Source organism: Microcaecilia unicolor, chromosome 1 (assembly GCF_901765095.1).
Source record: "Microcaecilia unicolor chromosome 1, aMicUni1.1, whole genome shotgun sequence".
NCBI lineage: Eukaryota > Metazoa > Chordata > Amphibia > Gymnophiona > Siphonopidae > Microcaecilia > Microcaecilia unicolor.
This window is the reverse complement of record NC_044031.1, coordinates 190,312,317-190,338,022: the sequence shown is the minus strand read 5'-3', so window position 1 is coordinate 190,338,022 and position 25,706 is coordinate 190,312,317. Positions and strand designations below refer to the sequence as shown.

Genomic DNA, 25,706 nt, shown 5'->3' with positions numbered 1-25,706 from the left:
CAAAGCACCAGGAATACCCCAACAGTTAATGAAGAGGTTTTGTACTTAACACACATTTAATGTGGCTGTTAAAGTGTATTAAATGCAAAACCTTAGCAGAGGTTAGTAAATAAACCTGTTAGATGGTAAACCGTCTGGTGGGCTTGAAAATACTTACTATACTAAATGTTACTTGCATTATGCTACCAATGAAATGTGTAAATTAAATCCAAAATATAAAAAAATTGGTTGATGAGCCCAGTTTGTGTGCCCAGGTGTGCCATCTCTATATATCCCCATTAACTGGGGCATTATAGAACAAGATGAATCTTGTGGTTTACTAGAACAAGCTAGTCTTTTTCTTACGCTTTATCTGGGTTTCCCATCCTTTATGGATTGTTTAGTACTATATACTGTATGTAATTTGTTTTATCTAGGGGAGGACTGGAAAGTTTAATTCTCTTTAATATTATTCCAGAAACGTTTCAGTATGCAGTTGAATTTAGAATTAATGTATTGCAATGTGCATTGCCATTCCATTATAATTAAATAAACTAATGGAACTTGCTAATCTTCTTTTCTCAAGTCTACTATAAATAGCAAGACAATAACCCTCTATTATTCCAATTTATAGAAGAATCGGCTTCAGACACTCAGTGAGCGTATTATAAAAGTATTTAGCTCACTGACTCTTACCGGTGGCTTCCATATTCACGCAATAAGCCTACCTCGAGTATCCTCATAAGCCTTAGACTTCTGTTTTTTTATTTTTTTATTTTTTTATTTTTTCATGTCCCTTTTTTCATATTCTACTTAAAAGGTACACTTATCTGCTGCTCTCCATATAGGACTTTCGGTACGCCCACGCCCTACAGCGAGCTCCCGTTTCGCCACCAGCTTCACCCAGCTTCATTATAATGTAATGTAATGTAATATAATATGGCTGTTGTATCCCGCTAACTCCCACAAAAGTGGTTCAAAGTGGGTAACAAAAAAAAATGAAAACTTAACTCATACATTTCTTAAACAAAAAAGAATAACAACCCAAAATACGTAATTCTAATGGAAGAGATGACCAAAAAATGAGAAGTTTGATAAATAAAAGAAGCTGCAAGATAACACTTGTTTCTGACTCCTAAAAAAGCAGGCAGAAACAAGTGAAAAGAAAGAGGCCAATCCGATTAGGGAGGCCGGACACAACTGGGCTGAGGGCAGACAAAAGGTAGTTTGAAGAAAGGGAGGGGGTGAGGGGAGGGAAAACGGGGAGGAAGGTAGATCAAAGTATAGGCAGTAGGTAAAGAAAGGGTTAAGGGAAGGGAGGGGGGAAAAAGGGGGAGGTCATAAAGAGGAGCGACGCAGGTAGGAAGCAGAAACAAGTGAAATGGGTCCCTTTTTCTAATGAAACTGTTAACAGAAGGCAGTGAAAAGAAATCAAGAATATAAGCAGGAACAAAACCATCAAATATTTCAAAATTATACAGGACAGTTTAAGTAGAACACAAGCTTGAAATGGGAGCCAGTGAAGAGAAACAAGAGCTGAAGAAGAGCTATCCGATCTTTTAAGACCCAATTTGGCTGCAGTGTTTTGCAAGATCTGTAGCTCTGAGCAAAGTTTAGCAGTAACGGATAGATATAAAATATTAAAATAGTCAAAATGAGATAATACAGTAGCCTGCACCAAAGTAGCAAAATGAGGAGTTTGAAAAAAAATGACAATTTGATGTAGCTGACAAAGCTTTAAAAATACTACTTGTAAGATATGATTTACTTGAGGTTCAAAGAAAGAGTGTTATCCAAGATGATACCAAGAACCTTTGACGTTCTGTTATCCTTTAAAGAAAGATTATCAGAAATAGAGAGTCAGGAACAAAATCAACACTTCTGTCCAACCAGAGAAGTTTAGTCTTATCGGTGTTCAATTTAAATCCGTGGATAAGACTACAGGAGGCCACCATTGATGAAATATCGCTCAGTCTCTTCTCAGCTGGGAAGACAAAAAGTTGGAGTAGCTGATCTTCTTTGTTCTGTAGTTGTTTCTCCATTCACACCCATCCCCTTCTTCCTTGCATGATAGGAGGGAAGGGGCAGAATAGGAACAAGGTAGATCTTCTTTGCTCTGTCTGCTTCAAGCTCATCTCTGCCCCTGTTATTCTGTACATGATACCTGGGAAAAGTCAGAGGATTGTTTTCTGGGGCAATGTACAATAGAGATGAGGCAGGAGCCTCATGAGACCAGGCATAGTTATGTTCCTGGTTGCCACCACTAAGGCAAACCAATATGCACTTGCACACTGGTTGAGAATCACTGCAATAGAAGGAAAATAACCAAAGACAGTGTACAAAGGGAAAAAATTGCATCAGCAATAGTGAAATGAAGACTTGAAATCCCAAGAAAGGTGCACAGCAAGTAGAGAAAGAAGACAGGTATCTACAGTACATAGAAACATGCTCATCATAGAGGTTGTAAACTAATGGCATGGTTGGTAAAATCAGAACGGCAGATCACTTGGGTCATGTGAAACTAATGCTAGGAAGAGGCAGCTATGTCCGAGATCAGAGAAGAGAGAAACAGCTCAATGCCAGCAACCTCCCCAGTTATGTCAAAATGAGACTGTACAAAAAGTAAAACCTGTTCAACAAGTATGACCCAAAGCATAGCTACAACCATTTAAATCATTTTAACCCATTTGAATCATTTTAATATCTGGAATATTGTTAAAGGACATTGAATAGCTTGTATAGGTTATCAAGAATTCTGTTTGTGTCTTTTAGATATCAGACACAGGCATTCTAAAATTTCATACAGTCCATTTTACTCATATAGGTATACCACATTCTTATAGTAATCCAGCATTCCTATTCCTTACTGTAGTCAGTATAATATTTCACTCTTACTCAAAGTTCTGTACACAGGTATTTCTTCTTTTCTCTCATGTTCTGTTGTTCCTTGCACATCTCCTAGAGTTCTGCAATCGTTCAATGATTATTGCTTGCATATTCTATCAGTTTCCTGCGCAAGACTTGATACGATTAAAAGTTACACTTTTTATTGCATGGCATCTTCTTTTTGGAATGTTCTCCCAGCCTCTATTTCTCTAAACTTTTTTAAATCAAAAATTGAGGTAGCTTTAAAGACTCATTTATTTCTTGAGGTGGTACATGTAGGGAGTGTGCCCAGTATCTGCCCTGCATGTACTCTCCAGCTTGTGGAAAGATTATCATTCATGTTTACTTTGTATGTCCTATAACTTAAAAATTCCTCAAACCACTTAAGAACCTTACCAAAAATTCTAAAATCATTACATTTAGACAATAGAAAAAGTGATCCACTGTATCAAAGGCTGCAGTAAGATCAAATTGAATAAGAGACTAGTCTTTAAGCATTTGATAATGATGTAAGAAGCAAGGATTCTGTACTATACAAAGCACGGAAGCCATGCTGAGAATGATGTAGACAATTACAATTGGTCAAGTAGTTTGTTAATTGAGAAGCCACTATGGCTTCCATCAATTTAAAAAGTGGAATACTAGCAATAGGTCTATAATTCAATGTAATGGATAACTCTAATCCAACTTTATTAGGAACTGGAGTGAGGACAATATTGCCCAGTGATTCTGGAAAACTCCCATAATCCAGTAGTTTGCTAATAAACAAAGTACACCACAGAATCACTAGTGGAAGTGGATAAGATAATATATAAGATGGACAGCTATCTAGCAAACAATAACTTACAGATGGAGTATGGTTTGCCACATTTTCATGGTAAACGTGATGACCTCTGTCAATCTGGGATTCACTTAATACATTTCAAGGCTACTTATTAACCAAGAATGTGTGATGATATTAAAATTGCTTTTTTTAAGTTTTTGACATAAAAAAATTTAGGGCCCTATTTACTAAGGTGTGCATTTATAGCACATGCTAAACGCTAGAGACACCCATATATTCCTATGGGTGTCTCTAGCATTATCGTGCTAATTTTTAGCATGTGCTAAAAATGCTAACACACTTATAGCATGGCTTATTAAACAGGATACTTATTTTTTTTTCAACCTTGCACCTTTTTCTCTGCATCACTTTCTAAATGCAGGGCAGAATGACACTCTGATGCAATATTGTTTCACTTTTCTACTGAGGTGATGATCATATCAGCAGCCATGGGACTTGGAAGAAGAGAAGCATGGATAGGTTTGTTTCACTACTTATCAAAAAATTTCAACATGATTGGTGTACTGCCTCATGTGTATGCCTTCCCTTTCCTAAAGTGGCTCCAGTTTGCGTGCACCCTTCTGTCTGCAGGTGCAGTTTGTTACAAAACAAAGAAATACACGAATGAGGATTCAGTTAATTTTGCCCTCTTAATAAAATTCCCTCACTCATCACAATTTAGAATTTATTCAAAAACAAATGTATATCCCTAATGAACAGCTTCTATATACATCTCGTATGAATGAGTCTGGCCAACCTTAGTCAATGCCTATCCTTCAAAAATGCATCCTGTTGCAGACTTTGAGTCATAATTTTGTAGAGAATTGCCTATTTTGGAATGCTATTTCTGGTTTCTTTGTGAAATTGTTTTAAAATCTTTTGCTCAGGACTACGATTTTTTCTTATGGCTATTATTGAGAATGCTGTTTGATATTATTATATGTGTGTTTGTACTTTTGACAGTTTTGTCTGGGTAAATTGTTACATAGCATGTCAATTTTCAATGTTGTCCAATGCTCTGTTCTTGCTTATAGTTGTGTACAGATATACTGCAGTATAACATTTGTCATTGACAGTACCAATAAGAAGCACTTAAAGGGATACGAGTGAGCATCTAATGATGGGTTTTCAGAAATATTTTTGGAAGGCTTTATGGAATCAAAGCATGACAGAGATTTTTATTGTTTGCTGTTTATAACCCTCTTTTATTCATCTTTATTTTTGGGAAATCAAGCCTAAAATAAAATTAATAGGGACCAATGAATTCTCTTTTTTTTTCTTACTTATTTCCTATTTAAGAAAAATATCCTACAGAGAGAAAAGTTTACCTGGGAAAGAATACAGACCAAGAGTAGTATACTAAAGGCAGGCAGTCTGTTTCATCCTTGTGGATGTTTTAAAGTGTTTAAAGGAAGATACAGAAAATAAAAACATGCAGTGCTCCAGACTGAATTAAACCAAAGGTCAGTAAAGCCAAGAATTTATCTCTTTATTAGCTTTGTAGCTAATAATAGCTTAAAACTATTCTTTCAGGAACTTGTCTAAACCTTTTTTTTAAACTCAACTATGCTAATTGCCATGACCATATCTTCTTCAATTTATTTTCAATTTACTACCTATTAGTTTCATGGAGAATAATCTAATCTTAATACTGTTGGAAGAGTAAATAGCTGTTCCTTATTTACTTGTTCTACCTCACTCATGATTTTATAGACCTCTATCGTGCCTCCTTTCAGCAATCTCTCCCTAGGTTGAATAACCCTTACCCACCTGTTTACTAAGCTATGCTATCGGCTGTCAGTGCAGTAATGCCAACACAGCCCATTCACTTTGAATGGGCAATGTCGGCATCGCCGCTCGGCAGCTGCTAGCACAGCTTAGCAACCAGGGTGGTTAGTCTATTTACCTTTCCTTCAGTTGACAGCTCATTCTTCATAGGAGAGTCATTCATGTCTTCCAAATGCTTTTCCCTTGAGTCCCATTATAAATGGTATTTCTTGTGCTTATCATTTCTTGGCCAAAGGCTATTTGATTCTGTACTTGTTCCTAAACATGGGTATGCTAATTGACAGCACAATTAATTGTTGTCATGCCATAGAGCCCATTTAACTTATCTAGTTACATAAATGGAAGTAAGGCTTGCTAATCAATACATACTGTTGAGAAAGGGTTGAGATGAAGCAGCATTATTTCTGAATCTTACCATTATCAATCAACGTATAACTTATATTCCATAATATTTATTTTTCAGAAGTAACAGTTCATGCATCCAGGGCACAGATTAGATAATCTCCCTTTCAGATTTCAATAGCTTTGTTCTACATAAAGAGACCCCACAGTTTGGACTGTGAGGGTTAATAACATTGACTGAGTAAAGGAAGGAACAGTGGAATGATGGGTATAGAAAAAAGGGGGGTGGGATGGGTGGCTAAGAGAAGAGGAAGAATGAAGGAAGGATAAGAAAAGGGTTGAACAGTATATTATTGAAGCGTAGCAACAGGAGAGAAGATGATTGGTGGATAGGAGAGTGGGTGCTGGGTGGTTTGGGGTAAACATAGAAGTTTTGGTGGTGTTTTAAAATTATTATTGGGTGGGTAAGAGCAAGTGTGGGTGGCTGAGGTAGTTTGAAAATTGTGTGCCCATCCATACACAACCTATTTGTGTGCAGTGTGTCTTCTATTTTGATTTGTTATGCTTATTTGGGTTATTGGCAGGAAAGTTTGGGGGTAAGTGGGGTTGTTCAGTTGAGATTGGGGATTTTTTTTCTTTCTAGGTTTTTTTTTTGGGGGGGGGTGTCGGTCACAGCTTATTGTTGGTGGGATATGAGGGGAGAAAGAGGCAGCAGATGCAGTGAAGTTAATGTTGCATTAAAAGATGCTTGATTAGGGGGGTGTGGCAAGATGGTGGTGTGACCCAGGCGGTGTGTAAGATGCTTATCTCTGGCTGGGTTATTTCTTGTAAATTTACCTTTGAATAATGCCTCATACAAAGAGAAAAGGGACAGTGAGATTTGTTCCCCTGCCTACCTCAGTGTCATCCCCAATCCAGCAGAGATTGGATCGTTTCCTCGCCGGAGCCTCTCCAAGTGAGTTGAGGGTGGTAAGTCCCGTTGCGGAGAAAATTGGAGAAGTAGAACCTCTGCTGGGACATGAAACATCACTTTCTCTCCCCTCTGCTTCCAACATTCCTCTGTGTCCAGCGTCGGCTGCTTTGCAGGGAGATGGCCTACACGTTTCCGAAAGTGTGGCGTGTGAAGTTTCTGGCGAGGGCCATGCGTTGCAGCGAAAGAGCCTGGTGAATGAGGCCCAGGGTTTGATCGGAGTCTCAGATACATCAACGGAAGTAAATCTTGGAAAGATTTGGTTAATGCTCAATAAGATGGACTCAACTCTAGAAATCCTCAGGTGAGGTAACTGCTTTGTTTCTTAAATTTGAAGATTTGGTCAAGACATTTGAGTCAGTGAAAGAAGATCTCTCCACTCGGGTCAAACAAATTTAAAATGAAGTGGAACAGCTTCAAGACTTCAAGCTTACTGTGGTTAAAGACAAATTGGCTCTCCATAAAAAGATTGAGCAAATAGAGATCTTTAATTGGCGATTGAATCTTTGCCTCTTGAATTTCCCTAAAGTCCCAGGGACTCTGCCTATGGATTTCTTTAGAAGATATTTGGTTGAAAATCTGAAAGTACTACAGGATGCTATTCCCCCTATCAATAAGATTTTTTATTTGCCTAAGATTCCAAGGAAGAAAGAAGGAGAAGGTGGAGGCAGAGAAAACATAAATATTGATGTGAACAATATATCTGCTATTTTGGAGCAATCAATAGAAAATGTTACGGAGAGAGCCACGCTTTTAGTTTTCTTCGTGTTTGAACAAGATCTTAATGCCGTTTTAAGACTTTACTTTAATCATTCAAATGCGGTTTTTGGATGAGGAAAAATTTCAATTTATCCGGATGTTCCAAATTGACTCAAGAACGGAGAAAACGTTTTTTGGCCGTGAAACAGGAAACATTGAAACTTGGGGGAACTTTTTACCTTGCTTACCCATGTAAATGCTTGGTTTGATTTGGAGAGACAACATACATTTTCTATTCCCCTAAGCAATTAAAAGTTTTTCTTGATTTAAAAAAGTTAAAATAATGTTGGAAATAGTAATGTAGGTGAGGTAATCACACGTAGCCTTTATGTTTACATTTGAAGTTGCTTACGATAAATCTTCTATGATCCAGCCACGCTTCCCATAATGGTGGTCTAAGAAAACTGACTTTATCTCGCAATATGATGTTTCCTTTATTTGTTTATTGTATGCTGTTTTTCTGTTTGATAAGTGTATGGCTTGTAAAAAGTTTGTAAAATTATTATAAATAAAATATAAAAAAAATAAAAGATGCTTGATTAAAAGAGTAACTCATGGGCGGAACCGCCATGAGTGAACTGTGGCTTGACGGTACCGTGAGTCACATGGACTTGAAGGGGGGCAATTGGGGATAAGGTAGGGAGCTAGTTTCGTTACCAAATGGCTCTGAATTGTTAAAAAAAACATTATGGGGATGCCAACATTTACTGGAAGAAGTTAATGTATTGTGTTAAAGTAATGAATTATGTTTGTTGAATAAAGCCGCAGCCAAATTTTATGCCAATAAAGAATGGTAATGTCATTTGTTGAAATAAGGTTGAATGCAAGAATAGGTGGATGATGATGAGCGAATGTCAATGATATGCAGGCACTACGTTTCCTCTCTTACTAGAGATGGGTCATGCATTTGATATGCTGCCTTTCTGTGGTACAACCAAAGCAGTTTCCATATTATTTTCTTTATCCCTAGTGGGCTCACAATCTGTGTGTGTGTGCGTACCTGGGGCAATGGATGGTTAAGTAACTTGTCTGGGATCACAGTGAGCTGCAGTGAGAATCAAATTGAGTTCCTCTGGTCCTCATCCTCGACATGCAAACACACCTGCAACCATTTGAGTTTTTTAAAACTGTTCTTTTTCTAATAAGAGATCCTCTGTATTCATCCCATGCCTTTTTGAATTCTGTCACCATTTTTTTCACCACAACCTCTCTTGGAAAGGCATTTCAAGCATCAACCACCCTCTCTGTGAAAAGAATTTTCTGACATTACTCCTAAGTCTACCATCTTGCAACCTCAATTCATGTCCTCTAGTTTTACCATTTTCCCTTCTCTGGAAAATTTCTGTTTCTATATTAATATCTTTCAAGTATTTAATCAGAGGCAATAGAGAGTGAAAATGACTTGCACAGTTCACCTTGTTCAGAGCCCACTGCTGCAGAGCTGCCAAGTTACTCAGCTCCAAGAGGGAGATCTTTTGGCCAACCCTGAACTTTTATCCCATATAAGTGTTCTATTTGTAGTCTCTGATACCACCAATTGAAATCAGCACTTTGGACCCCGTGGAGGGGCATTTTCAAAAGGGACGTTCAAGTTTTGATTTGGACATCCTTGCAAAATGTCCCAATCCAGGGGCGGGGAAACCTGTATTTTCAAAAAAAGATGGATGTCCATCTTTCGTTTCAAAAATACCATCAGGGACGTCCAAATCCTTAAATTTGGTCATCCTTAGAGATGGACGACCTTAGATATGGACATTTCTGACTTTCGGAGATTTTTGAAACCAAAGATGTCCATCCCAGAAATAACAAAATGCAAGCCATTTGGTCATGGGAGGAGCCAGCATTTGTAGTGCACTGGTCCCCCTGACATGCAAGGACACCAATTGGGCACCCTAGGGGGTGCTGCAGTGGACTTCATAAATAGCTCCCAGCAACATAGCTCCCTTACCTTGTGTGCTGAGTCCTCCAAAAAAAACCAAAACCCACTACCCACAACTGTACACCACTACCGTAGCCCTTACAGGTGAAGGGGGGGGGGGCACATAGATGTGGGTACAGTGGGTTTGTGTTGGGTTTTGGAGGGCTTACTGTTTCCTCCACAAACGTAACAGGTTGGGGGGGGGGGGGGAATGGGGCTGGGTCCGCCTGCCTAAAGTGCACTGCTTCCACTAAAACTGCTCCAGAGACCTGCGTACTGCTGTCATGGACCCGAGTATGACAATCTGAGGCTGGCATAGAGGCTGGCACAAAATATTTTTAAAAATGTTTTTTTGAGGGTGGGAGGGGGTTAGTGACCACTGGGGGAGTAAAGGGAGGCCATCCCCAATTCCCTCCGGTGATCATCTGGTCATTTCGGGCACCTTTTTGTGCCTTGGTCATAAGAAAAACATGACCAGGTGAAAACATTCAAGTGCTCGTCAAGTACGTCCTTGTTTTTTTCGATTATGGGTGAAGGACGTCTAAGTGTTAGGCATGCCCAAGTCCCGCCTTCGCTATGCCTTTGACATGCCCCCTTGAACTTTGGCCATCCCTGCGACTGATCACAGTTCGGAATGTCCAAAACCAGCTTTCGATAAACCGATTTGGACATTTCTGTAAGAAGGACGGCCATCTTCCAATTTATGTCGAAAGATGGGCGTCCTTCCCTTTCAAAAATGAGCCCAATAGTGTATCAGTATAAAGTTGCAGAAATTTAGGACTGGCTCAAATTTCCCTCCTGGAACTGCACTTTGGACCCTGTGGAGGGGCATTTTCGAACGGAGACGACCATCTCTAGGGGCGCCCAACTCTAAGGACGGTTCCACGAAGGGGCGGGGCAACACATATTATCGAAACAAGATGGACATCCATCTTTCGTTTCAATAATACAGTCGGGGACGCCCAAATCTTGACATTTAGGTTGACCTTAGAGATGATTGTCCTCGGTTTTCGGCGATAATGGAAACGTCTATCTCAAAAACGTCCAAATCCAAGACTTTTGGTTGTGGGAGGAACCAGCATTTGTAGTGCACTGGTCCCCCTCACATGCCAGGACACCAACCGGGCACCCTAGGGGGCACTACAATGGACTTCAGAAATTGCTCCCAGGTGCATAGCTCCCTTATCTTGGGTGATGAGCTCCCCAACCGCCCCTCCCAGGTCCGCTTGCCTGAAGTACACTGCACCCACTACAACTGCTCCAGGGATCTGTATACTGCTGCAATGGACCTGAGTATGGCATTTGAGGCTGGCAAAAAAGTATTTTTAAACTTGTTTTTTATGGTGGGGGGGGGGGGAGTTAGTGACCACTGGAGGAGTAAGGGGAGATCATCCCCGATTCCCTCCGGTGGTCATCTGGTCAGTTGGGGCACCTTTGTGAGGCTTGGTCGTGAAAAAAAATGGACCAAGTAAAGTCGGTCAAGTGCTCGTCAGGGACGCCCTTCTTTTTTCTATTATCGGCCGAGGACGACCATCTTGTAATCATGCCCCAGTCTCACCTTCGCTACCCTGCCAACACGCCCTGTGAACTTTGGTCATCCCTGTGACGGAAAGCAGTCAAAGGTGTCAAAAAATCAGCTTTTGATTATGCCGATTTGGACAACCTTGCAAGAAGGACGCCCATCTCCTGATTTGTATCGAAAGATGGGCGTCCTTCTCTTTCAAAAATAAGCGTGATAGTGTACCAGGATAAAGTTGCAGAAATTCAGGACTGGCTCAGAATTTCCCTCCTGGAACTGGGTAACTTGGCAGTTCTCTGTCTATCCATTAAGCCTCTCCATTCAAAGCATGTGCTTACATAGTCCCCAGGCTCACTCACAAACTATGGGGGTCTTTACTAAGCTGCAGTAGCATTTTTAGCATTTAGGTAGAAATCAGCTATGGGCGTCTCAGTGTTTACTGCCAGCTGATTTCTACTGCGGCTTAGTAAAAGACCCCCTATGACTGCTATCATATCCACAGCTAGGCTCTGCACATGTCCTTGTTATTTCTGGAGAGGTGAAATGATGGTGGGGGGTGAGGTCCACGGTAGAATGGGACCACAAATATATGTTTATCTAGGACCCAATATAGTATTAATCTGGCCCTGAATAGAAATGTCTTTGATATTTCCTTTCTTGTTTCAAATGAATGCTTGTATAAAGGGGATGGGATGACTTTCCTATGAGGAAAGGCTAAAGAGGCTAGGGCTGTTTAGCCCAGAGAAGGGACGGCTGAGGGGAGATATGATAGAGTTCTATAAAATACTGAATGGAGTGGAATGGGTAGAAGTGAATTTCTTGTTTAATCTTTCCAAAAATACAAGGATCAGGGGACATGCAATGAAGCTACTAAGTAGTACATTTAGAACAAATTGGAGAAAATATGTCTCGCTCAATGTGTAATTAAACTCTGAAATTTATTGCCAGAAAATGTGGTAAAAGCAGTTACCTTAGCAGGGTTTAAAAAGGGTTTGACTAATTTCCTAAAAGAAAAGTCCATAAGCCATTATTAAAATGGACTTGGGAAAATCCACTGCTTATTTCTAGGATAAGTCATAAAATCTGTTTTACTTGGGATTTTGCCAGGTACTTGGATCTGAATTTACCACTGTTGGAAGCAGGGTACTTCAGTCTGTCCCAGTATGGCAACGCTTATGTTCTTATCTTTAGAATTCAGAATTCTTTGTAGTTTAGCCAAATGTCTTTTTGTAAACCAGTTAGTTATTCCCCTGCTGTTCTAAAGCAATTGAAAAGTTTAGTTCCAAAACCTAAGTACATTTGTTTTCAAAAACGAGTTTATATTAGAAACGGACTACTTTCATTGATAGCCATAGGATATGTCAAATTGGCTGTAAAAGGCCTTTATTCATAAAGTATATGATATTCAGTGAAAAAAAATGTACTATGTTGACAAAAAAATTCTTAACAAGAAAAATGTTCATTTATCCAGAAAACAGCTTTTTGTACTTAACAGGTTTTGGAACAAAGCTTTTGAATTAAAGATACATCTCCTTGCAAATTCATAATAAATCTTGAGTCAAAAATTATAGAGATTTTGTCCACTTTGGACATAAGAAGTGAATATACAAAGGTCATTTTGTAAGTGCCTCATGCACGTGGAACAATTCATTTCATACTCAATTAGGTACTCAAATATACTTATAAATGTGTAAAACTAGTTAGGTGCTAAGAAAATAGAGCTCCTACTTTGATTTTATTTATTTATTTTAAAATTTTATATATTGTCTATAATCTAGGTAGTTTACAAAATAATCTACTATAATAAAACTCACCCTCAACGTTCTGAAGACAACGTTCTGAAGTCACTCAATCACTCCTTGAAGGGTTCGTGGATTCATGGTGGTGAAGCCACCCCACAGACCCGTGCCCCGCCCTAGCGTCAAACATCATGACGTCGAGGGCGGAAAAAAAAATACTAAACAAACGGATCGCACCCACGCAAAGGGAGGAGAAGTAGGGAAACACGCTCCGCGTGTTTCCCTACTCCTCCCCCTGCCGACCCACCCGCGGAAAGGGAAACCACCAGTGGTGTGCTGGAGCCGGCTCGCACCGGCTCGCAAGAGTCGGTTGTTACATTTTGTACCGACTTGCGAGCCGGTTGTTTTCTACTGCGAGCCGTCTCTCCTCCCGCCCGCCCAATAAATCAATCGCTCGCCCGATCCGGACCCTCACTGTAACCGACCGTCACCTGACTCTTCTAATTCTTCGACGGGGCAGGCACTCTTGCCTGCCCGCTACCAGCGCTGACTCTACCCTGCCGGTTTGCACTTTAAAAATGGCCACCGAGACTTCCAGAGGCGGCCTCGCGAGACTTCTACTGAAGTCTCGGCGGCCATTTTGAAACGCTAAACGGCAGGGGAGAGTCAGCACTGGTAGCGGGCAGGCAAGGCTGCCTGCCCCGCCGAAGAATTAGAAGAGTCAGGTCGGCGAGGGACGGGACTGATACGGATGGAGGGAGGGAGAAGTCGCTGGTGAACATTTCAGGAGGGGTGGCAGGGGAGAGAAGGGCATGGGTGGATGGAGGGGAGATAACTAAAGGTTGTGCTGGAAATGGGTGCATGCAGGGCAGGGGAGAGGAGGGTCACTGCTGGACATGGGGGGATGGAGGGCAGGGGAGGGTCACTGGGTATGGGTGCATGCAGGGCAGGGGAGAGGAGGGTCACTGCTGGACATGGGGGGATGGAGGACAGGGGAAAGGAGGGTCACTGCTGGACATGGGTGCATCAAGCAGGGCAGGGGAGAGGAGGGTCACTGCTGGACATGGTGCATGCAGGGCAAGGGAGAGGAGGATCACTGCTGGACATGGGGGGATGGAGGGCAGGGGAAAGGAGGGTCACTGCTGGATATGGGTGCATGCAGGGCAGGGGAGAGGAGGGGAGAGAGAAGAAATGCTGGACATGGATGGAGGGGAGGGAAGAGTGAGGAAGGAGATGAGATGAGGTAAAAGGAAGAGAGGAGAAAAACTGCACATGGATGAAGAAAATAGGCAGAAACTGAGGACCAGAAATGAAGAATAAAGGAGGAAAGGAAAGAAATAAATGGAAAGGAAGCCCTGGAAACGGAGTTAAGAGGACAGATAGCAGCAGAATCAGATACTGGGCCAGCATGATCAGAAAAAGAAAGTCACCAGACAACAAAGGTAGAAAAAAAATCATTTTATTTACATTATAGTGTTTGCAATATGTTCACTTTGAGAATCAGGTGCTCAACATTAAAAGTTTATATTTATTTACGGCATTTTATTGCACATTAAACATGAATTAGATTGGAACCAGAAGGGGCGGAGTCTGGAGTTAGAATCTGTGTCTCACACATATTCTCTCTCTCGCACACACACACACTCTCTCTCACACTGTCTCACATACGCACTTGCACACACTCTTATTCTCACACACACACTCTCTCACAGACACACTCACACCCAGACTCAATCTCTCTCTCTCTCTCACACACACACACTCACACTTTCACTCTGTCTCTCACACAGTCAGTCTCACATACACTCTCCCAAACATAAACACTCCAAGGAAAACCTTGCTAGCGCCCGTTTCATTTGTGTCAGAAATGGGCCTTTTTTACTAGTATACATAATAAAAACAAACTCAGGAGAAAGAAAACAATCACATTCCACATATTACAGTTTTTATAATGGTAAATAATTACAGCACAAGTGCCTGTGTGCCTTGAGCCTAGGTACTCTGTTATAAACTAACCCCCTCCCTGTTTACTAAGTGGTGCTAGCAGCTGCTGCATGGCAAAGAGAATAGGCTGAGTCAGCATTAGCGCATGGCAGCCGCTAGTGCGGCTTAGTAAACAGGGGGCTAAAAACTTACCCTTTTGTTCAAAAGTTAGCATAGGATCATTTTTACAAACTTGCACATTAATCAAGTATCCTGTGTGCAGGCGTTGTTAGTTTTATATCCTTTTTTAGTGACATGAAAACTATGACCCAAGCAAATGTTTAGTTATCGGGCTCCAACTCTGAAATAATTTACCTTGCAATTTGTGGTTGAAGAAAGACTTTATAGCAGTTAAGAAATTTTAATTTTTGTGTAAATATATTTGTATTTTGATTTGTTATATACTGCCTGCAATCCCCAAACTTATTGAAATGGTGCACATTCAGGTACAGGTGGCATTTTTTTTGTCCCTAGTGGGCTCACAATCTAAGTTGCCCTTTTACTAAAGATTAGTGCAAGCTAAATACTAAGAAGCCCATAAGTATAAAATGGGCTTCTTAGCATTTAGTGTGTGCTAATTCTGTTAGCATACACTAAACTTTGTAAAACTGCCCCTATGTTTGTATCTGAGGCAACGGAGGGTTAAGTGAATTGCTCAAGATCACAAGGAGCTGCAGTGGGATTTGAACTGAGCTCCCCTAGTTCTCATTCCATTGTGCTAACCATTAGGCTACTCTTCCACTATTATTGTGGTATGTCCTTGTTTTATATATTTAATGTAATATTATAATATCTTCATTTATGAATACTTTATTGGTAGTCATGCAAGTGTATAAAACTAAAACTCAATAAAGAAAAAATACACTGCCTTATTCTTTCATCTGAACATCACTGTAACGCAACATTCCCCATGCGGATGGCATAGCTGCATGTGGGAGACTCCTAAAAACATTCACACTGGACCATCAATACTCACCAGAAACTATTACAAAATTAATCAAATTTATTTTAACTCACAACTACTTCCGCTTTAACAATGATATCTATCTACAAATAATGGGCACTGCAATGGGTACCAGGACAGCACCCCAATATGCCAACCTTTTTATGGCTGAGCTGGAAGAGACATTTCTGAATACATACCAGACCAAACCTCTAAAATACTACCGGTACATCGATGACATTTTTATGATTTGGACGGAGGGGGAAGAAACTCTGAAACAATTTTACTATTCCTTCAATACATACCATCCTACAATCAGACTCAAAATTGACTACTCCCCAGAAAAAGTCAAATTTTTGGATACCACGGTCTCAATCAGTGATGGCTATATACAAACATCTATATACAAGAAACCCACAGGCAGATGCAGCTACCTCCACAACTCCAGCTTCCATCCTTCACATACAAAGAGATCCATTATTTACAGCCAAGCCACAAGATACCACCGCATCTGCTCTGACCCAAGGGACAGAGACAGACATCTTGAAATCCTGACTGCATCCTTCGAACGGAAAGGCTACAACCCCAAAATAATCTCCAAAAATATTGCCTCCTCCCTGAAAACACCCAGGGAAAATCTGCTACAATACAAAGAAAAAAAGCCACAGACAGAATCCCCTTTATAGTGACATACAACCCAGAGCTGGAAAAATTAAGAAAAATCATAAAAGATCTTCAGCCTCTACTCCAAGAGGATGAATTACTGAAAGAGATATTCCCATCCCCACCAATGCTGGCCTTCCGACAGCCACCCAACGTGAAACACAAGCTAATCAGAAGTAAACTTCCAACACAGACTGAAAAAGTAGAGAAGGGCACACATCCTTGCAATATAGCCAGCTGCAAGCTATGCCAAAACATTTCACAGGACCCCACAGTCATTCACAAAGGAAAAATATTCAACATAAAGGAATATTTCACATGCTCATCTTCCAATGTGGTATATACAGTATCATTCAGTGTAAAAAGTGTAACGAAGGATGCTATATTGGAGAAACAGGCCAGATGCTAAAGACAAGATTTAATATACATAGACATCACATGAAGAATGCTGGTGCCAACCTGGTTCCCACCCCTGTGGGTCAGCACTTTACAAAACCAGATCACTGTACCAGTGACTTCATAGTAAGAATCCTGAAAGGTAACTTTAAAACAATACAGGAACGTAAGACCTTTGAAGTCAGAATGATTGACTACTTTGACACCCAACAAACAGGACTTAACAAAGATCTGGGTTTTCTAGTCCATTATAAATCATAAAGTTGTATTGCTCTGTTTATCAGCCTCCTCTCACCTATCCACCCCCATCCTGTTAGACTATCTCTGAAATGCTTTGATGTTCCCATGCATACCTCCTACCCACCCCACTCTGTTAGACTATCAATGAAATGCTTGGATGTTTTACTTATATATACTGTCATCTACCACATGTGCTTATTTCCGATCTGACGAAGAAGGGCAACCTTCGAAAGCTAATCAAGAAATGTATTACATTATGTCCAATAAAAAAGGTATCATCTTATTTTCTTTTCCATGTTTTATTTTGTTTGATTTCTATTGATTACCTTTAAAAGTGGACTAACATGGCTACCACACCTCTCTACAATGGTAGAAAATAATTTTCTATTTTCTACCTTGGGTGTGGGGGGGGGGGGCTTTTGGCAGCCTAGCCACATTGCCGCACACTGCACGATTGTAGCGGGGTTAGCACGTGAGCCTTTTATACCAAGTAAACAGAAGACAGTAAATGCTCATATGGTAAATGGTCAGGTGCTAATTTTTGATTTAGTGCCTCGCCATTATTGCCAAAAATAGAAATTCTGCACGCTAAGAGGTGGCCTGAGAGAACCAGAAAATCATCTAGCGCAGGCCACTTTTTAGCACGCCTTTGTAGAAGGGCCCTTAAGTGTTCTCCAAAATGGTCACCAAACCAGGGCCACAATTATATTCTAAAATAACCCCATGATGTGTATTACCATTGCAAACTTTGAAAAACAACCATATTTTTCATGCCTAATGAAATGACACCGAAAGCAGGTTCCCTTCAAAACTCTGTGTGCCACTGACATACAGGTGTAAACAGTAACTTTTGATGAATAGGGCCATTTATTTACATGTGCAAATGCCACAAATCCCTTTTAAAATGATCTCCATTGATGAAGGTTTGTTTAGGGAATTATGCATGATGACACGTTCAAATCTACACACATTAGTCTGAAGGGAAAACAGATGTGCAGAAAAAAACAGGCACAAATCACTGAGGGGCCCTTTTACAAAGGCATGCTGAAAATGGCCTGCGGTAGTGTAGACACGTGTTTTGGGCCCATACAGAACCATTTTTCAGCACACCTGTAAAAAAATGTATTTTTAAAATTTTTGCTGAAAACGGACAAATGGCAAAATGAAAACTGCCGCGCATCCATTTTGGGTCTGAGACCTCACTGCCAGTCATTGATCTAGTGGTAAGGTCTCACGCGGTAACCAGGCAGTAATAGTCTGTGCACATAAAATGTTGATTACAACCCCATTACCACCCACATGCTAGAAAATAAAAATATTTTCCAGCGTGCATAACCGACGTGCGTCAAAAATGAAATTACCCTAGGGGCCACATAGTAGCCGGATGGTAACTCAAAATTGACGCATGTTGGGCACACGTAGGTGGCTTAGTAAAAGGGCCCCTGAGGTACTTTTCTCAGAGGCAACAGTAAACGAAACACCTGGTTAGAAAATGTAGATAAACAGCATGCATGGTTTGATTATTGCACCATGAGGATGAATTATCCTCCTTCATAAATACAAATGTAGGATTACAAGTGTATAAATCCATCAAGCTAGGAATTAAAGAAGGGCACTAGTTGTGAAGGGTGAAATTAGTTATGAGAAATTCTTTACTCTAGTATTCTTACCCTGTTCTGCTATGGATTTACAACCTGCTTTACTGACACAGATTACGCAGTAATTACTGTGGATTCTTTTGGATTCGTATTAGGTAAATGAAACCTTTATTAGAGGTTCTAAAATCTACAATGATTATGATATATATAATAATTAAGCTATATACAATGATTATAACCGAAAAGAAACAATACCTGTAAACAATCATTACATCACTGGTCCCTAATCTCTACATCCAAGCAATGCTAGGAGTTTCTAGACCAGGAAATATACATATGTCCATCACTGATCATTACATCATCCAGGCTCTTATCATCAGCTGGGGGGGGGGGGGGGGGCTGTTCAGCGAAAGCCAGGAGTTCTTTAACCAGGAAATATGGTTCTCTGCACAGTTCGTACGTTACTTACAGACGAGCTCCCCATTTCCCTGAAAGGAACTTCCCTTTTTATTAGGCTTAGAACTCATGTTCAGAGCTAAGGAACATTACAGAATGCTTTAGAATTTCTCTGTTTAGGTAAACAAGCCATACTGTGGGAATGTGGTCACATGTTTCCCAGTCCAGGTGGCCAGTCTGAATCGGAAAACAGGCTCCACCTCTCCCGGCACATACCAAATTATTTAGAGCTGTGTCTTATCTTCTACATTCCAATTTATTTTCACACAATCAAAGTTAAACAATCATTTTTAAACAGAATTACTTCTAATCAAAAATACAGACCCCAAGTGCACTGGTCGGTCAAGGCAGAGTTGAAAAACAATCTTTAAAATTCAATTCCACTACATGCCCAAATCAGACTATGATGATAATGGTGATTATCAGTGCTGTGCAAAAGTATAAATCTTTTCCCAGGATATGCTTAGGAGTCCCCTCCTTTGCAACTGGTTGCTGAATGTGTAACCTAGAACAAAGATGTTCATATAAAGATGGGACAAACTGGCAATATTTTAACTGACCTGTTTTTCATTTTCATCTTCCAGTCTCAATCTGTCTTCTATGCAGTTTCTGGCTTGCAGGAATGCCTTTCTCTGTGCTCTTTCAGTTAGAATCCTCACAAAGATCCCTGATAAATTAACACTGATAAAAAGGATGGAATTGGCCATAACCTGCAAGAAAAAAGAAGATATGATTTAATATTCTATGTAGACCGTTTATATTTCTGCTTGCTAAGTGACACACAGGGAGCTCTTTTACTAAAGGATATGTATTTGTGTAGGCAGGACCACATTATGAATTTTGTGACATTTAAAATACCAATGAGCTTTTAATTTGAACTGTATGTATATATTTGTATCTTATGTATTTGTTTTCTGTTCATTATGTATATTTTCAACGACAAAAGGCAAGGCATGAAAATAAATAACTTCTACTTCATTGTCATTATTTCTGATTAAAAAAAATAAATCATGGGCCACAGGCATTGTTCCCCAAATTCTATATATGTTGTCTCAAGTTCTGTGTGTTATTTGTCTGTGCAGCCAAATTGCAAGCACAACTTAATTGATTAACAAGCTAATCAACGCTGATAATTGGTACTTAGCAAACGTGTATATGGGAGTATTCTAAACATTTTCACGGGAATTTCTAGCACCTACATTATAGAATTACCCCCAAAATGTCAAGCTGCTGAGTTAACTCTTAGCTATCTGTGCACTAACAGTATGCGCTAATGCTCATGTTATTTGCTTAATAAACTTTAGTATAAGTGCCCCATAGTTGGTTTTATTCTGATTCTAGTCTGGAACCAATCTAGGAGATATACATAGCATATATTTCTATAATACAGAGAATGAGAGATCTCTATGTAAATCTATATTGGTTTTGTATTGTTTTGGATCTATCTAAATATACAGGGTAAGGCAAAAAAAAAAGTAACCCTCTAGAGTTTTTTTTTTGCTGTTTTCTCAGCAACCACTTGAAATGTCAATGTGAAATTTTTCAGCTTTGTTTGTTGTTATTATCTATGTTTATATGCTGAATGGATTATCTTTAAATATGATGAAATTAAATATGGTGAAATTACAGACTTTTTAGCATGACCACCAAGCGATTTTTGCACTTTCAAAAATGTTTGCACTGTAAAACTACCATTATTTGAAAAAAAGGGGCACCAGCTTACTGTTAATGATGTCACAGTGACATAGACATTTGTAAAACAATAATTTGAATTTGAATAATTTGTATTTGATAATATGATAAGTTATAGATGATTTATTTACAAGCATTTCAAACTGGAATGGCAATCATAGGCAAGGTATCGAGAGCGGACAAAATGAGAATCCGGACACTGTGGGCTCCTTTTACTAAGCTGTGCTTTTACTAAGCTGTGTTAGGCTCTACGCATGCCCAACGTGTGCCAAAATGAACTTACTGCTCGACTACCGCGTGCCTCTTGTGGTAATTTCATTTTTGGCGAGCATCCACTACGCGGGTCTGGAAGGTTTTTTTTTGCCAGTGGCATCTGACACACGTAGGTCTTTACCGCACAGATTCATTACCACTAGGTCTATGGTTGGCAGTAAGGTCAGACACCCAAAATGGACGTGCAGCAATTTAAATTTTGCCGCACGTCCATTTTCGGCAAAAAAAGGCATTTTTGGTATGTGCGCTGAAAAATGGATCTGCGCACACCCAAAACATGCGCCTACACTAGCACAGCCCATTTTTCAGAGCACCTTAGTAAAAGGACCCTGAAGTGATTTAGCCAAGATAGATAGATAGATAATTAGGGATGAACAGCCAGAAAACGTTTGTGTCATTTTGTTGTTGCTATGAAATGAATGTTGTTATGAGTGTATGCTGTTCTCACAGAGCACACACCATATGCAAAAAGGGTACACTCTTATTAAATAAGAGTGCACTATCCCCCAAATTCTATATAACACACCTTAATTTCTGCACAGAAATCGAAATGTACTCTATAACAATGCACATAACTTAATTGGATGTTAACAAGCAATTATCAGCAGTAATTGGCATTAATTAAGATTTACATGCACAACTCGCTAAGTGTATTCTGTAATATGGTGTGTGTAAATTCTAAGATGTATATTTGAAAAGGGGCCGTGGTTATGGCCATGTAATGGGCGGGGCGTGGGTGTTTCTAGAATCTATGCACATTATTATAGAATACACCCGCTCTGTGCCTAATTTAGATGTCAGGATTTACGCCTAAATGGACGTGATCAAATTTGATTGCATGGAGACGCACTTGGCGTATTCTATATACCGTGCAGAAATTTAAGCCTATTCTATAAATTTAGGCATACTTTAGAGAAAATGCCTAGCCATATTTTTTTACCGTACAGATTTTTCAGGCACCATTTATAGAATTGGCCTTATGGGGCAATTCTACAACTGGCGCAAATTGGCATCTATGCGCCTACAATTAGGTTTCAATAGAAAGTGGAAATGTGAAAGTGCCGCATTTACATGACTATTGTAACTTGTGCATGTAAGTGGGAGCCCTGCCTATGCTCCACCCATGCTACACCCACATGTAGGCCCACCCTTACATTTAGGCACTAAGAAAATTGTGTGTTAAAATCATAGACTAGTACCCGTGTAATTGCTAGTATGCTATAATTTTAGCAATCACATTTCAGCTCTAAAATTATAGAATGAGGGACTAAGTACAAAGAGCATTGGCGTACCTAGCTTGGTTGCCATCCTGAGCAGAGCACCCTTCTTCAGGTGTGTCACCCATGCTGCCCGCTTCTGACTTTCGCTCCAAGCAACAAAGGGATGCACTGAGCAATCATGTGACTGTAGGCTCTGCCGGTCTCCTGTCTTGGAACAGGAAACTGACATCAGAGGGGGCAGGGGACCGGCAGAGCCAACAGCCGCATGACTGCTCAGTCCACACCTTTACTGCCTGCACCCAGAGTGGACCACAACCATCGTCCCACCCTTGGTATGCCACTGACAAAGAGTACACTCTCTTTCTTAGTAGTGCATGCATGCATGAGCCATCATGCATGTGTGAATTATCAGAAAAACTGCACCCTCTTTGCACATAATGTGCAGTTTTTTTTAAAAAGAGTGCACACTATATCCTTATTTATAGTTTATTTGTTTAGGTTAAAATTGTAGAGACGATTGAAGAATCTATTACCTGAGATCAATTTCCATACAGTACTGCAAGCGCTAGTCTCATCAATTATAAATTATTGTAATTTGCTTTATTAGTGTCTGGCACAATTTGTAATTCATTCCCTGCAGCTGATTTAAAATGCTGCTGCGAGACTATTGAATGGAGTCTCCAAATACAATCATGTAACCCCAGTTAAAAACAACAACAAGAAAACACTTCATTGGTTGCCTGTGTACTTGAGAATCAGGTTCAAGGTTTTGACTTTGATTTATAAATCACTGAATAATGAGGTATGCCTTGTATTGGTATCTTCACTAAGAATTTATCAACCCTCACATAATCTACGCTCTACTGAAAAGACGAGATTGGACACGTATCATGCAGTGGCATAGCCACAGGTGGGCCGGGGTGGGCCGGGGCCCACCTACTTAGGGCTCAGGCCCACCCAACAGTAGCACACATTTAGTGGTAGCTGGTGGGGATCCCAAGCTCTGCCAGCTGAAGACCTCCCCCTGATGGTAACAAAAATGCTACTCTACATGATACTGGCATCTGCACATGCTCAGTTTTCAGTGCATGCTTGCTAAAGACTGCGAAGGTGGAAAGAAGCATTTTCCCACCCACTGAAATATTTTTTTTTTTGGGGGGGGGGGGTAGAACACTTGGTGCCCACCCATTTCTTACCTAGGCCCACCCAAAATCTGTTGTCTAGCTACGCCCCTGGTATCATGCTACTTTGGTTCAGGTGGAAGGTGCACGTTTCTGGACTACATTAACTTTGGATTTGCGTGAGATTATCTAAATCTTGCAATTTAGAAAATATTGGCTGTTTTGTTTAATTATGCTTTTGATTAGGCCTTAGGCACATGATTATTTTTAGTTTGTAGAGTTCCATGTTAAGGAATGCCTTATGTATTTATTTTTATGTTTTGTAATGTTGTATCCTATTATGTATGTTTATTTTTGTAACCTGCCTAGAATTACAAGATAGCATGGGCTATATCTATTTTAAATAAATACATAAACTGAGTATGTATTTAAAAGAAAAATGAATTATCACGTTTCAGAAGTTGTACATCCAATAGAAAAATCAACCAGAAAAATTTTCAATCTACTTTGTTTCCTGTGTCATTTCTGAGAACATTCATTTTTATTTGGCTATTTTGTCATCACAGGAGCAAAGTCATTGAGTGTGTACTCTTTCAAAAGAGTGTACATTGTTTTGAAAGAGGGCATAATTTTACAAAAAGAGTGCATACTTTTTTCTTGATAGTGCACACATGTGCAGTGGTTCATGCATGAACAAAAGTTCAAATGAGTACACTATTGGGATAAGAATGTGTGCTCTTTTCAAAAAAGTGTGCCCTCTTTCAAAATAGTGCCTATTCTTTCAAAAGAGTGCACACTATTTTTTGCAATTGATAGACCACAAATGTCATGTTTTTTTTTTTGCTTGTTTTCAATCACTAACAACATGCAACTACATAGGATATGTCATTGATATTTCCCATATTCTTGCAAATGACAGCCTATCCCTAACATCCAGTTTGTCCTGAAATATATTAGATGGAGCCAAGAAAGAGATCCCAGGGGTTGGGATAAGAAAGAGCTATCTTACCTGATAATTTCCTTTCCTTTAGTCAGTGGCACCATTCAGAACATGTGGATGTTTTCCACTCCTATGAGGAGATGAAGATAGAGAAAAAACTGGTCTTTTCCAGTGAACTCACTGTTATAACTTCCTGGTGCTCAAGGAAATCTCCATTATGCATCTGTCAAAGCACAGAAGGTCCCTTCATAACATACACCCATGCCCCGCTAACCACTGCAGCTGCAATGATAACCAAGTGAGCAAAACATCACAGAGTGGCACTCGCTAACATTATCATTTGTCTCTCTCTTTTTTTTTTTTACTGAAGAGGAAACAGCAGAGCACCCTGAGACCCCCGGGCTTTAGTCATCCGAGGGTGGGCTTTGGAACAGTATAGTTGATTAAAGGAAACTAAATTATGAGGTAGGACATAATTTCACCTTTTCATCTGGCTGCATCATTCTGAATATGTGGGATGTACCTAAGCAGAATTACTGGGTGGAGGAAGACAAAGTTCCCCTCAGAACAGCTCTGCCAAAGTCTGAGCATGCCCTAGCAAGCATGTCCAATCTGAAATGATTCACAAAAGAATGAAGTGACAACCACTTCACCACCCTACAAATCTCCTCTGGAATAACATTCTGGGCCTCCACTCATGAGGTGGCCTGAACTCTTGTCAAGTGAGCATTCACACCTGGAGGCACCGACCAATATCTATAAATATAAGTGGCTTTTATGACCAACTTGATCCAATGCACAATATGGCCTTAGAGAACAGAACAAAAAGATGATCAGATTGATGAAATTCATTGTTGTCTCTTCCAAGTAGCAAAGCAATGTCCACTATAAGCCTAACTTGTATAGTTTCCAAGCAGAGGGATCACATCTTTCCTCCAGAAAGGAAAGCAAATATACCTACTGGTTCACATAGAATGCTGAGACTACATTGGGCAGAAAGGAGGGAACTTATGGATAGGCATTGAATCCTCCAAAATAAAGAGAGGAACAAATCCCAACAGGACAATGCCTGCAACTCTGAGACTCTGCAAGCTGAAGTAATCACCACAAGGAAGACCACCTAGAGGATAAGGTCCTTAATCAAGGCGCACTGTAAGGGATCAAAGGGAGCCCCCAAAGAGCATGTGAAGGACCAAATTCAGGTCCAAGGAAGGAAAGGAAGGGTATATCAGAGGCCACAAATAAGTGACTCCTTTCAGAAACCAGGCTACATCCCCATACACTGCCAGGGAGAGGCCATTCATCTTGCCCCAAATACTGGAAAGGGATGACACCTGGACTTTGATAGAGTTCAGTGTCAGCTCCTGATTCAGCCCTTGATCCAAAAAAAAAGCAACAGGAATATGAGCCTTCCATGATGACAGAGCCAACTTGGCACATCGTTGTTCAAACACCTTC

The 25,706-nt window shown here is 40.1% G+C and overlaps 1 protein-coding gene across 1 annotated transcript in view; it reads right to left on the bottom strand.

Moving 5' to 3' along the window:
- ADCY1 (adenylate cyclase 1) overlaps positions 1 to 25,706 on the bottom strand; it is a 533,674-nt gene that overhangs the window by 396,183 nt on the left and 111,785 nt on the right. Inside the window, exon 2 of the mRNA XM_030206815.1 lies at positions 19,563 to 19,712. Coding sequence (XP_030062675.1) covers positions 19,563 to 19,712 — 150 coding nt within the window. The remainder of the gene's footprint in view (positions 1 to 19,562; positions 19,713 to 25,706) is intronic.